Consider the following 13,935-nt stretch of genomic DNA (forward strand, 5'->3'; position numbering starts at 1 on the left):
ATTATGTACCTCTTTTGAAATAAATTCATGTTAACTTGTTAGTAAAATTCTATTTTTATCCTTTTGTTAATAGGAGAACAATAAGAGTCCTAATCGTGGAAAATTTGCAACACCTAAGTCACCCTCACGTAAAAGCAAGTCACGTATTGCAAAAGCGAACCTCAACAAAGCAACATTCAGTGATCTTAATGAACGAAATCGTAACGAAAAGGAGAAGTCGGAAACTATTACTTCCACTGACAGCAAAATCATAAATGGTGGTTGTACGCAGAGTGCTGCTCATCATGCTCTCATGCTTCAGAAACAATCTGTTGAGGGTCTGATGTCATTGTTGAGACATATAGGTGCTGCATACCTTCATTTAGCACAATATAATTGTAGAAAGGCTCTTGAAGTATTCAATAGCCTTCCACCCAAACATTACAGTACAGGGTGGATACTCTCTCTAATGGGGAAGGCACACTTTGAGTTAGCAGAGTACAACATGGCTGCAAGGTAAGTGACAAGATATAATTTAAGATAAATTACTGCCTTGTTTGATGGCAAGGGACTGGATTGATGCTGTTATTTCATAGTTCAGTAAGAATTCAAGTATTACTTGGCTGTTAAAAATCTTTTGATGGTTTTGAATTGCTGACCTAAACCTGGTATGGTGAAGATTGCGTGTAGTAAAGGAAGGCAGTTTCTAATGTGATTTCCTCACGTTACTATGGTTGCTATAATAAATCATTCAATATGCATGATTAATATTTTAATTCTGAGTATTTTACAGTCTTCATGCATTGGCATAGCTCAAGCTTATGAATTTAAGGAAACTACGTTCTTCGTTAATTTTGTCATTCTCCGAATGCAAACATAACAGATTGAAAAGCTGTATGGTACTATAGCCATTGTACAAATACAAGCACCGGCAGTGACTGCTCTGACTTCTTTTCCATGGTGTTTTCATTCACTTGAGGGCAAATGTTAGAGGAGGGTCTGTGGCCACCTGGCCTGTTACTAGCCCAATTTACTACTACAACTGCACTGGTTACTTTAGAGGTTTTACAAGTCATATGTAGAAAGATAGGATCATGAAAAAGAACACATAAGAAGATAAATGCAGACAGCTCAGTGTGGAAAGTATTTATCGAGTACATGAGGTCGATGACCAAGATGTCCCTTGTACCTGAACAGAACAGTGTAGTGTTTGGAGATAATGTATTTGATTATTATTATTATTATTATTATTATTATTATTATTATTATTATTATTATTTATTCTCTCATGAACAGATCCACCAAATTACCTTCGAGGCAATAGACAGAAAGTATAAATACAAAATAATATCTCAACAATAATTTTTTTTTAACTTTACTCCAGCTCGAAAGTCTAAGGTGTAAGATAAAAGACTTCGTCCAGTGGAGCGTTATCTGGAAAAGTGCCCATAACACTGGCAGCATTTCCTCGCTGGATAGCAATTCCTATCCGCTGTCTCAGGAATTCTGTTGAAGAGGTGTCTCCAGTGATTGCTGCTAGTCGTTTGCCAATATCTGAAATCAGACTTTTAGCTTCTTGACACCACGTCCCCATCGTTTCGACTGCGAATACCACGAAGATGTAGTTGTCCGTTATTGCTCTGTATTTCGCCCTTTTATTGCGCACGGCCATTTCTGCAGCAGAACCAGCAGCCTTGCCAGTGTGAGGCAAATGCGATGGTGCTAATGTGTCCACACATGTGGCATTCCACAGGAGAAATCTGCCTTTGTTCCATGGGACTAAAGTCAGACCATCAGGGCGTTTTCCGTCTGTGCGGCTAATTCCACTCGGTTCTAGGACAGAAGGGACATTGATACATTTAAAAGCTCTTTTGATAATGTCATTAATTGAACAGTGTCTTGAAAATCGGCCAGCACTCTTAGGGCAACTTAAAGCATGGCGTCCATAAACGTCAACTTCCGCTCCACATATGCACTTATGTGACTGGCATAGTTTGCAACCAAGACGTAAGCCGATTGCTATTTTAAACGACATGTTATCCATAAGCGTGCCAACATTGGGTGACGGAAAAGCCTTAAGCCATGAGCCCGCTTCCTTTAGTTTCTGTTGGACATGACAAAATCAAAGAATCGAAAATTCGACGGGTGTTTATCATATCCCAACTTCTTTGTGAATCCGGGGATACTGGAGGACTCAAGTTATTGGTCATGATATTCCAGTGATATCTTGCGTCAAACAGATGGCATATCTCGACATTATCACCGTAATCAGAGAACAGAGACTTGATAAAGTCAGATACTCCATGAGCGGAAGCAAGAAAAGCGGGTATGGAAATATCACTTAATCTACGAATTCCGAGGCCTCCAAATCTTACTGGTAAACGCGCCAGAGTCCAGTTATGTTCCTCAAACGGTATATTTAGTAGAGACTCGAGACAACTTCTTGTCAAATCATCAGCCTGAGCAAGGAACGAAGGAAATAACCATAGAGGTGTGGTCCGCAGAAAGTAATTAAATTTTGGAATAAAAATACAGTTCTTTAATAAGAAGTATGCCATGTGAGAATTGATCGCTTGGAGACCATTATACAGCCTCATTAATTCTGTTAGCTTTTGCTTCACAATTTCCTCCACGGCCTCGACTGTAAGCGGTGACCCAAGCAAGGATAGACTGGAATTTGTTGTAACGTGAATACCGGGAACAATATCTTGAATTGCAGAAATTGTTGTCTCATCTCTCGCGGAACAGAAGTATATTTCACATTTATGCGGATTAACTTCCAAACCAATGTTTTTACACTCAGTGATAATTTTCTTTAGATCCATAAGTACCGTATCAGGATCACCGCCGATGGTTCCATCATCCAAATAAAATAGGTTAAGAGGACTGTTCAAGTCTGCGATGACAGGCTGGAGTGCAAGACTAAAAAGTAAAGGTCCTGTTGGATCACCTTGCTGTACCCCAGACTGTGACGAAATAATATGAGACCCGAAATACAGGTTAGAAGGGTATCTATACGCTTGCCAAAGGAAAGCATAAAGTTCAGGAATTCTATCCTTTACTGCATGTAACATGGAGTCTCTATCTATGGTGTTAAATGCATTTCTGAAGTCCATTTTTACTAAGATTTTGTTCGATGTAGCATTTAAATGTAGGAAAGTTCGTGCAGAATGGATAATGGTTTCACATCCCTTTGGCATACCAAAGCCAAGTTGGTGAGGATAGAGATACTGGCCGATGGTCCCTTTTACTGCCATGCAAGATAATTTAGCAACCAGCCTTCTAAATGTGTTCCCAATTGCAATAGGTCGAACGCCTCCGTCAGGTTTCTGAAGAGCAATTAATACGGCCCCATAAAAGTTTGGGCACAGTTCAGAACTGAGTAGCCCTCTTAAAATGAAATTACATAATTTTGTGATGGATTGGAGAAGTCTTCTCCCGGCATCTCCAGCTGATTTAGAGGTAAGATCTTTGAGGTGTTGAGGACGGATACCGTCAATTCCCGAAGCAGAACCGTTAGGGAACGTCTTTATTCCTTCAAGCACCAATTCCGGTGTCACGCTGAGATAATTGTCACTAAGATCAGGGGGATCGGGAAACGACAATGGGCATGACGGCGAAGGGTGTTTATCTACCAAGGATTCGAAGGTGGTAAGGGTGCGTTCTACTATCCCACTTTCTGATGAAAGAATCCTAACTGCTCCCCGAATATCCCCATCTGCTACTTTGTTTTCTATACAACGAACTTTAGAAGGCGCGGTGTTCTTTTTAGTCGCAGGTTCTGGTAGTTGGAATTCTCGCATATTTTCCTTTATTTTAGATACTAACGAAGTAGCCTTTCCATTAGATTTCTCGGGGACACGAAGAGCAATGTATGCAAAAAGCATTAGATCCTGCCAGCATTCCAAAGAGTTCTGGGAAATACATCTTTCAATCAACTTTGATAGTCTATCCGCAGTTATAGCTCTCACCCCTTTTGGAACTCTTCTTAAAATTCTTATGCTGTCTTTACAGTTTGATAGTATGGCCTGAAATGACTTATTTGGAGATTCAGCATGAACTGGATCAATAACCTGTATATTGGGTATTGAGATAGATTGATCTGGGTGAAGCGAAATATTGCGCTTGTGCGTTTGGTGACGGTTTGCATGATGGGCTTTTGGATGAGCTCTACTAATGTGTATGTTGACACCATGTGCGGACTGACAGATTTTTTTCGCAGTGTGGACATTTAGGATTGGGCATCACGGTATCTGGTTCTTCACCTTGTTTAGGTGTTTGGGACCACATTGCATGACTTCTGGTCAAATGTATGTCGATACCATTTCTAGTAAAGGTCTTCCCACAGAGTTTACAATCAACATGGTCAGCTGTCGCACCAGATGACGTAGATGGTTTCTCTTTGCACGGACTCATTGGGACCAACAGCAGTAGGCCTACATATATATTATACGTTAAGACTATAATAGATGGCCTTGGGAAAGTAAATTTAATTAGAGTGACCTAATTCTCATTCATAAGCAAACTGCCATGGAAATATAAAAAACTTTGCATAGATATATGCGCAATGAGGACGATCATGTTGCGAAATAAGTTGACACTAAGGGATGTGTGAGTGGTTTCCATGCTCGAATGTATCACTTTGAACATATGTCACTCCAACAGGTCATTCGGTAACGAATACTGGTTAACAGACTTCCTACTCTTGAGGTCGACACTCGATATTTAGTTTGTCACTTTCATTAATTATGAGTAGGCTAAGACATCAATCAATGTTGCTTGTTGCTTGTCTTGCACTGAATTCTTGAATGGTTTATTATCATTATGCGTGATATTGTGTTTTCTGAGATACGCTGATTTCCGGAAGGAATTCCCACAAATTGAACAAGAGAAAGCCTTGGTTTTAGTATGTTTATTTCGATGTCGCCTTAGAGGAGATATTGTTCTGAAATTTCGCCGGCAAATTGTACAATGGAATAGCCTACTCTCGGAGTGCATACTAGAATGATTTCGAGGACTTGAAAGCGTTCTGAAAATACTTCCACAAATTGTACAATCAAACTGTTCGCTCGCTGGATGAATGAATAGGTGGGCTTTGAGATGACTTCATTGGATGAACGCCTTCCAGCAGATTTTACATAAGTGTAGCCTATCTGCTATGTGAGTTAGCAGATGACACTTCAAATCATATCTTATGTTAAATATCTTCTCGCAAGTAGCACATGAATGCGTTGGCACTGCATCTTTCTTCAGATCGTGAGATGTATCTCCACTGGTGTCACTGTCTCCATCGTGGGCTTCTTCCATCTCATCCTCATTAGAACAAGGTTCTACGTTAACCTCCTGTGGACTCAGATCTGCAGCAGTAACCTTCAGCTTCACTTGACTGTGAGGAGCACTTTTCTCCTGCAGACCGCCCCGTTTGAAAGCAAGACTTGCGTCTCGATCAGAATAACAAACTACACTACATATTCCTTTAACATTACCCGTAATAATCATATGCACTTCAAGTCGTATTTTGTGCTGAAAAAGTAGAACGCTCTTATAATAACACTTTCAACCGAGACACTAAAATATAAATTATCTCTTATTATATGTCGAATTGAATATGGAAATATCCTCGCTAAAATCATGGCTCTATTAGTTTTGAAGAATAAAGTTAGAAGGTTGTTCTTCTGTATCCGAAGGGCATGATGGCTCACATTTGATGAACAGGGGCTCCTCCATACCTATTGACAAGCAAATTAACGAGATTAACCTCTTCTGTTGTCACATCCTTCATCATGGACTTCTTCCACCTCATCCCTGACAGAACACGACTCCTTAACCATTTTTATATCTACATCCTCCAAATTAGAATCAGCAACCATAGTAAGTGGATCTTTCTTAATCTTCACCTCATTTTTAGAACATAGGAAGTCATTTTGCTCAAAGTTAGATGGTTGTTCCTTTGTATCAATGAAGATAGGTGTTCATCTACTGTCACACACCTACTGTCACATTTAAATACCTAATAACGGCATAACTTTACGTTCATTGATCTTGAGAATTTATCTTTAGGCACTATCAGCTAAATTAATATAAAGTGTTTAATAAAGGGTCTAAGTGTGGCACTAGTAAAATGTAGTTTTCTGTCGAACTGTGCGATGGGCTGAAGTCTTTGTCCAACTTCCGTAATTGAATTATAGCTCATCTTGACTGTACATACGTAGAGTAGTTATACACTACGAAGCATAACGATTCTCAACTCGCCCTTCACTTCTGTGAAAAGAAAATGTATCGCCTTATGGCGACTTGACGCCACTATTTACGTCTGAAATTACACTCGGTAATATGTGGCAATGAGGATAGGTTTATTATTATTATTATTATTATTATTATTATTATTATTATTATTATTATTATTATTATTATTATTATTGGGAACAGCCTGTTCATTAATAGTCACCTACTGTCACGTTTAAATAACTAATAACGGCTAACGGAAAGTTCACTGATCCTGAGAGTTTATCTTCAGGCACTATCTACTAAATTAACATAGTCTAATGACGTGTAAGTGTTGCTCTAATAAAAATGTAGTTTTCTGTCGAACTGTGCGATGGGCTGAGTTCTTGTCCAACTTCCGTAATTGAATTCTAGCTCACACTGATGCACATACGTTGAGTACTTATTCACTACGAAGTATAACGATTCTCAAATCACCTTCACTTCTGTAAAAAGGAAATGTATTACCTTATGGCATCTTCACAACACTATTCACGTCTGAAACGCTTATTTTATCTGCAAATATCACTTATTTATCAGAGCAACGATCTCGCAGTATCCTTACGCGGCCGCCATGATAAAGTAGACTCCATTATTATTATTATTATTATTATTATTATTATTATTATTATTATTATTATTATTATTATTATTCTATATGTTAAGTACCTTTAACTACTGTGGACTTGAAAAGATGCAGTTTACTGGAAATTTGCCCTGCAAAAGGGGTTCTTTAACATCCTTGTAAATCTTCTGCCATGATCATTCATACAGAGGTGGGAAAATTATTAGACTCAACACTACTTTTTCAACATTTCAATTGTCACATTACCTATTGCTTACCTGCCTGTGAAAATCCTTTTGTGTTGTAGTGGAGCTCTTTTGCATGTTACTTGTTGTCTGTTCAACCCATATCTTCCCGGAATTACTTTTTCGGAATAGTTGTGATCTGTTAGTCATGAGGGTCTACTGATAGCCCCCCCCCCCCTCTCTCTCTCTCTCTCTCTCTCTCTCTCTCTCTCTCTCTCTCTCTCTCTCTCTCTCTCTCTCTCTCTCTCTCTCCACAGCTGTTACTTAGGAACCAAATTAAGATTTGTCCTTTCAAAAGGACAGTGGGCACATCTGGCTGCATGATATGCTTGTGTGCTGCTATGTTCTAAGATTCTAATGTTTATGTTGTATTATACAATATCATTTTTATCTTAAAATAAAACTGTGATTAAGTATGGAGATAACTTTAACTTTTTCTTCTGAAGACGCGGAGCAAAGTTCTCTGCAAAACATAAAGAATTTCACCTTATTTTCTCGACATGGCATAAGACCGAAAAGCCCATATCAAGTCTGTAATCCCAAGATACCAAATATTATTCATGTGTACTAGCTTTAACACGTTAAGTCAAGACACTTAGCTACAAACTGAAACTTATAATTAGAGAACTAAGACTAATGACAAAGATATTACTTTCCGATCTCGACTTTCCATAGCAAGCAAAATATCTTCATGTTTAGAAACTTATACTGGCACACTGCATTCTCAACATAAACGTTTGAAGTAAAATTTCCTAAACAAATTTCAAAGTGCCTTTTCTGTTGTGCAAAATACATGCTGTCCTTTTAAAATGACAGTGTGAAGATATGGGTTAAAGTAAAATATAGAACACAAGTTATATTTTCTTTCAATTACATCAGTAACGATTACATCAGTAAGGCAATAGACTCCTTTATTAATATTAAACTCCAATGTTGAAGATTTTAAATTTCTCTTTTGAGTGTAATTAGATAGTCCAATTCATTACCTGAATAGTCAGCGTTGAGGCCTTCAGTTCAGTGGGTCCTGGGTTTGATTCTCGGCCAGGTTGGGGATTTTAATCATGTCAGATTAATTCTTCTAGCCCGGGAACTGGGTGTTTGTGTTTGTCCCAACACTTTCCTCTTCATATTCAGACAACACACTACACTACCAACCACCACAGAAACACGCAGTAGTAATTGCATCCCTCCGTATAGGGTTGGCGTTAGGAAGGGCAAGTCCTCATGTTTGTGACAGTTCGCTCCCGCAACCCGACAGATGTGGGAAAAGCGGTGGAGTAAGAAGAAGAAGAAGAAGAAGAAGAAGTGTAATTTGATAACTACATGAAGGGGTTGTGCAATATTTTGCTTCACTTGAGCTCTGGTATAATTCGCAGTTCATTGTACTATTTACTGTCCAAATTCTTGGAAACTGATGTAGGATTAGCGGTACACCAAACTGAAAAGTTTAATCTCAATCTAATATTTAAAAAGATACAAATAATTCAGTATTTCACAAAGTTTAGTAAGTTGGATGAATATTTGACTGAAAAGTAGGGAGTTCTATGTAAGAAATTAGAAAGACAAGTGGGGGCATAAACTATAACTAAGACAATTTCACTTTTTGTGTTCTTTGAGTCTAATAATTTTCACACTTCTGTAAATGCCAACTAACTATGCCAGAATTAGATTTGCCAACCTTGAGTGTACATAGCGAGCATCATAACCAATTACACTACACTGTCTGTCAGGTATTCATCAAGATGAATTTGTGTAATGATAACCAATATGAAATGCTATTAATATTGAAAGTGATCCAGAGGTAGAGGATTACTTTTAGTTGCAGACGGCCACCTTTCTCAGAAGTAGGAGTGGTTCAAAACATGATACATTTGTATCAAGGTGTTGCTCTGGATTTCTCTGTACATATATTTAAGAGTGAAGTTTTTACTCTCATCAGTACTTTTCTATTCACTTCATTCCCAGACATGTGGGCCAAATTTCTAACAAATCAATCAGTCAATGCTGATCTGCATTCAGGACAGTCGCCCAGGTGGCAGATTCCCTATCTGTTGTTTTCCAAGTCTTTTCTTAAATGATTTCAAAGAAATTGGATATTTATTGAACATCTCCCTTGTTCCAATCCCCAACTCCCCTTCCTATAAATGAATATTTGCCCCAATTTGTCCTCTTCAATTCCAACTTAATCTTCATATTGTGATCTTTCCTACTTTTAAAAACACCACTCAAACTTATTCGTCTACTAATGTCATTCCACACCATCTCTCCACAGACAGCTCGGAACATACCACTTATATCACAAATATGATTATAATATTTATAGATCCACCTGTTCAATACAATACAATACAATCCACTATTTCATGTGGTTAAAATTTATACATAATACATAAAAGTCATAGGTACATGTTTCACCCTTTTTTACGGGCATCATCAGCCTATATCAATCTTAAAAATTAATGGATACGGGATCTTTCTAATCTTATAGACAATAGAGTAAAATCTTGGACAATGATCTCATAAAAGTTGTACTATAACATCTAAAATAGAGATATTGCACAGAAAGTATGTTAAAAAATTCTGTGAATTAACAGTTTTTGAAGATTATGACGTGGTTAATCATGAATATTGGAGCGTTTAAAACCAAAATGGATCCTCTTCTTATAAATCATTAGGACTGTGACAGCCTTGAGTGTAAAAGCACAGTCATCCAAGGGGCATGTTTACTCCATTCTCATAGCACAAGTTCAAGATAGTAAAATCAATGTCAGTTATTTAAAATAGAAGTGTGCACGTATCAAATGTGTTAAAAAATGTACAGTTGATTTATCAGAAACTTGTAGAAAAGAAGGTGGGACATCTTGTGGAGACGTTGCCAATGATAAAATGTTGTGTCAAAGCTAGCTGATGTCAGTGTTTAGTTATGTTAGTACGGTAATCAAATGGATCCAAAAGATGGTCAAGTGGGTGTTATTAACCCTGTTGAAACATTTGTTCAAATAAATGATTGAGTTTTACCTGAAACAAAATGTTAAAGAGAGTTAGTTAAATAGTATTGTGCACGAGACTTCCCGTAGGTCAAAAATGCCTAAGGCGGTACTTACTCATACGGTGCATGTTAAGTACGTCAGGCTGTTCCAGCAATGCTAGCTTGACTGACCTTTCTACTTCAAGTATTATACCGGTGTGGCTGAAGCGGTGAAGGACACGGAGGGGGGGAAAGGGTGGGCGGATCCTTGTGCGCAAGTGTTGTTGTTAGGGCTGTTAGGAGCAGGATGGGCGGGCCTAACATTTAGCGAGGTGGTGGAAGTTTTAGAACAAAAAGTTCTAAAAGTCTGCAGGATTGTATTATGTTTCGAGTTCACAATACCTAATAACTATGGAGTTAGCTCATATAAAGGATTTTTTGCCTCTGTGGCATCATTAAGATTATGGTCTTTGTTATAGGCTTGGTCTAAAAAGATTTAAAGACTTTCTAATTCATTCATAAGTTTTCCTTTGCCTATACATCTTAGAATAGTGAGATCCTTATCAATTGATATAAACTAGTGTCCTGTTTCACTTGTGAGCTCATCACTGAATATTTGTTATATTTGGAGGCATTGTAATGCTCCATATATCTCGTATAGAAGCTGTGCCCAGTTTGACCAACATAACTAAATCCACAATGAGCGCAAGTTAGTCTGTAAATACCAGATCTCAAAAAATGGCTGTTTTTATAATTTACTTTATTATGATTTTAAAATATACTTTGATTTGTATTTACTGTTCTGAAGGCAATATTAATGTCTTATTTCTTCAGTGTGTTTGCGATCTGGTGGATGGCTGGGTTGTTGTACGTAAACATGGCGTAACTATTTTTTTTAGGTTTAATTCATGGATAGTTTATATTTAACTTTATTAATTAACTGGTTAATCATTTATAAGATTAGTAAGATCCCGTATCCATTAATTTTTAAGATTGATATAGGCTGACGATGCCCGTGAAACAAAACGGGTGAAACATGTACCTATGACTTATGTATAAATTTTAACCACATGAAATAGTGGATTGTATTGTATTGAACAGGTGGATCTATAAATATTATAATAATATTTGTGATATACATCATCTTCAATTAGGAACCAAAATGAGAACAGTTACTTGTAGCATACCACTTAGATGAGCAGCTCGTCTTCTTTGTCCCAAGTCTTCCCAGCCCAAAATTTGCAACATTTTTGGAACACTACTTTTTTGTCGGAAATCATCCAGATTGAGCTGCTTTTCTTTGGATTTTTTCCATTTCTTGCATCAAGTAATCCTGGTGAGGGTCCCATATACTGGAACCATAGTATAGTTGGGGTCTTACCAGAGACTTATACGCCCTCTCCTTGAAATCTTTGCTACAACCCCTAAACACCCTCATAACCATGTACAGAGATCTGTACCCTTTAATTACAATCCCATTTATGTGATTACCCCAATGAAGTACTTTCCTTATATTAACACCTAGATACTTACAGTGATCCTCATAAGGAAATTTAACCCCATCAATGCAGTAAATAAAACTGAGAGGACTTTTCCTATTTGTGAAACTCACAACCTGACTTTTAACCCCGTTTATCATCATACCATTGCCTGCTGTCCATCTCACAACATTATTGAAGTCATTTTTCAGTTGCTCACAGTCTTGTAACTTATTTATTACTCAATACAGAATAACATCATCTGCAAAAAGCCTTATCTCTGATTCCACTTCTTTACTCATATCATTTATATACATTGAAACAGGAACGCCCGTTCTTTAGTTTTGTGGAGAGCATGGATAACACAAAGGTGTGTATGGTTCATGCTTTAGAAAGTACGAGAGAAGGGTATTGAAATGAGTTTATATTTAAAGTGGAACTTGCAGTTTATTAAAAAAAATGCATAGAAATTATATCACCTTTTACAGACGAATAGTTTGAATGTCCTTAAAGATGTGGAGAAGGCGTCATAATGCGGCGTCGGCGTACGTCGTCGAAGTTGTCAGCGTCGTCCCATGGCGGTTGTTAGCCTTTGATGTTGAAGGAGACTCGAACCTGGGGCGGTCGTCTGATGATAGTGCAGTGTGGAATAGTTGTTGAGTTTTGTATTCCACTAAGTCCCATGAAAGGAGCAGAGAAATGTAAAACTTTTGCACAGAATGTCAATAGAATCTGATACGACACTTCTCTACCGCACTGCACTGCAAATTGTGGCGAGACACTGTTTACTGGCTGAATAAGTTCCACTATAAATGATGTTGGACGCACATTTGAAAAAAGAGATGAATTCAAAATCACAGTTCTCTGAGAATGATTAATATTGTTCATGCAATAGTTACTATCGAACTTGAAGTGATAAGGCAATGAAAATAATCTGGAACTTTCTGAGATACAGTGGTTTACCACTTCACTTAACCTCAATGCAAAAGAAAATAAAGTCCTTCGGACACAGTCTCTGCACTGTTTGTAATGAGTACATGCAATGTTCTAGCACACACACACATAGAAATAAATTAAAATTTCTGTGAAGACAGAGGAAAAAAACAGTCTATGACACAGTCTCGTGAAAAAGAAAGTTCTGTTACGACTCAAGTCTTAACAAAAAAAATCACGTATTTTCTCAGAGATAAATTTTCCACTGAGGCACATTTTTACACATAATTTAATACAGCTTTTCGGCGATAAATGTAGACACAGTCCTTTATGAGGGGAATTAACATAGTCCCTTGAAAAGAAATAAAGGCACCATATTTCACGAATCAGCACACTCCTTGACAGGAAATATCGGCACAGTTTTATGAAAGTAAATGTTAGCACAGTTCTGTGAAATGGATTGACACAGTCTTTTGAAAATGAAGGTTGGCACAGTCTTATGAAAGAAAATGTCAACACTGATTTTTCACGGGGTGAATTGACACAGTCTTTAAAAGGAAGGTTGGCACTGTCCTTTATGAAACAAATTGACACTGTCCATAAAAAGAATTGTACTTTCACTTGGGCACAATTTCACGAAATAGCCTAACACAGTCTCTTGTAGAGGAAACAACTAAAGCACAGTCTTTATGCCCTAAGTCCTTTAAGCACAGTTTCATAATATCAAGTGATTACTGTACAGTCTCTTCAGTTACACAATTCACAAAACGAAATAATGTTACTTGGCTCGACAGACCGATATTAACAGTGAATAAGCTTTCGCTTACACGCAAAGTTAGAGTCCACACTCGTATTACGTACTTTCAAACCCCAGTCCTTAGCCGGACAGAGTAACGAACTGTATCACATCAGCGAGACGACTGGTTCATGACGAAGTACTGTGACACACTGACACACTCTGATCTCCTCGAGGCTGGCGACCTCCTTATATTGCTCAAGGTCGGACGGCGAGACTGGAAATATGAGCTTCTAAAAAAAAAATTCATATCTCAGCCATCCTTCCGCCGATCTTAATGAAATTTTGGGTAGTATCATTTTTTGTCCAGGCCTACAAGGTGACATTCTCGAAATTAGGATTTCACTTTCTGTTCGTGATGAAATGCCATAGAATCAAATAGAACTTTCGGTGTGAAGTCGCTTGGCCTTGGCTGGCACTCTGTAGCAGTGCTTACTTGCATGCTGCCCCCCATGATGCCTGCACGCTCGGCGCTTGTTTTGAATCCATGCAGTCGGGTGTTAGTGCGTTCTTCTCAAGAAATACATGAATGCGAATGCTCGCAGGGCATTCCCGTTTCATCTCGCCCTGCTCAGGAAAAAATAAAATTGGTGGACGATTTTCTTTTTGTTCATGTCCTGGTAAAGTATTTCTTGAGGTTGGCAGAGTTGAAAATTTCCTCGACGTTACCATCAGCTCTTACTACTTCGTAGGCGCCATTGTCTAGT

The 13,935-nt window shown here is 38.0% G+C and overlaps 1 protein-coding gene across 7 annotated transcripts in view; it reads left to right on the top strand.

Moving 5' to 3' along the window:
* The window catches only part of Cdc27 (cell division cycle protein 27), a 507,070-nt gene that overhangs the window by 259,707 nt on the left and 233,428 nt on the right, over window positions 1–13,935 (top strand). For all 7 annotated transcript variants that reach the window (XM_068226370.1, XM_067141899.1, XM_068226371.1 and 4 more), the window contains one exon: window positions 74–495. In XM_068226370.1, the coding sequence (XP_068082471.1) occupies window positions 74–495 (422 nt within the window). The remainder of the gene's footprint in view (window positions 1–73; window positions 496–13,935) is intronic.

The sequence above is a fragment of the Anabrus simplex genome, chromosome 2 (genome assembly GCF_040414725.1).
Source record: "Anabrus simplex isolate iqAnaSimp1 chromosome 2, ASM4041472v1, whole genome shotgun sequence".
Classification (NCBI taxonomy): Eukaryota; Metazoa; Arthropoda; class Insecta; order Orthoptera; family Tettigoniidae; genus Anabrus; species Anabrus simplex.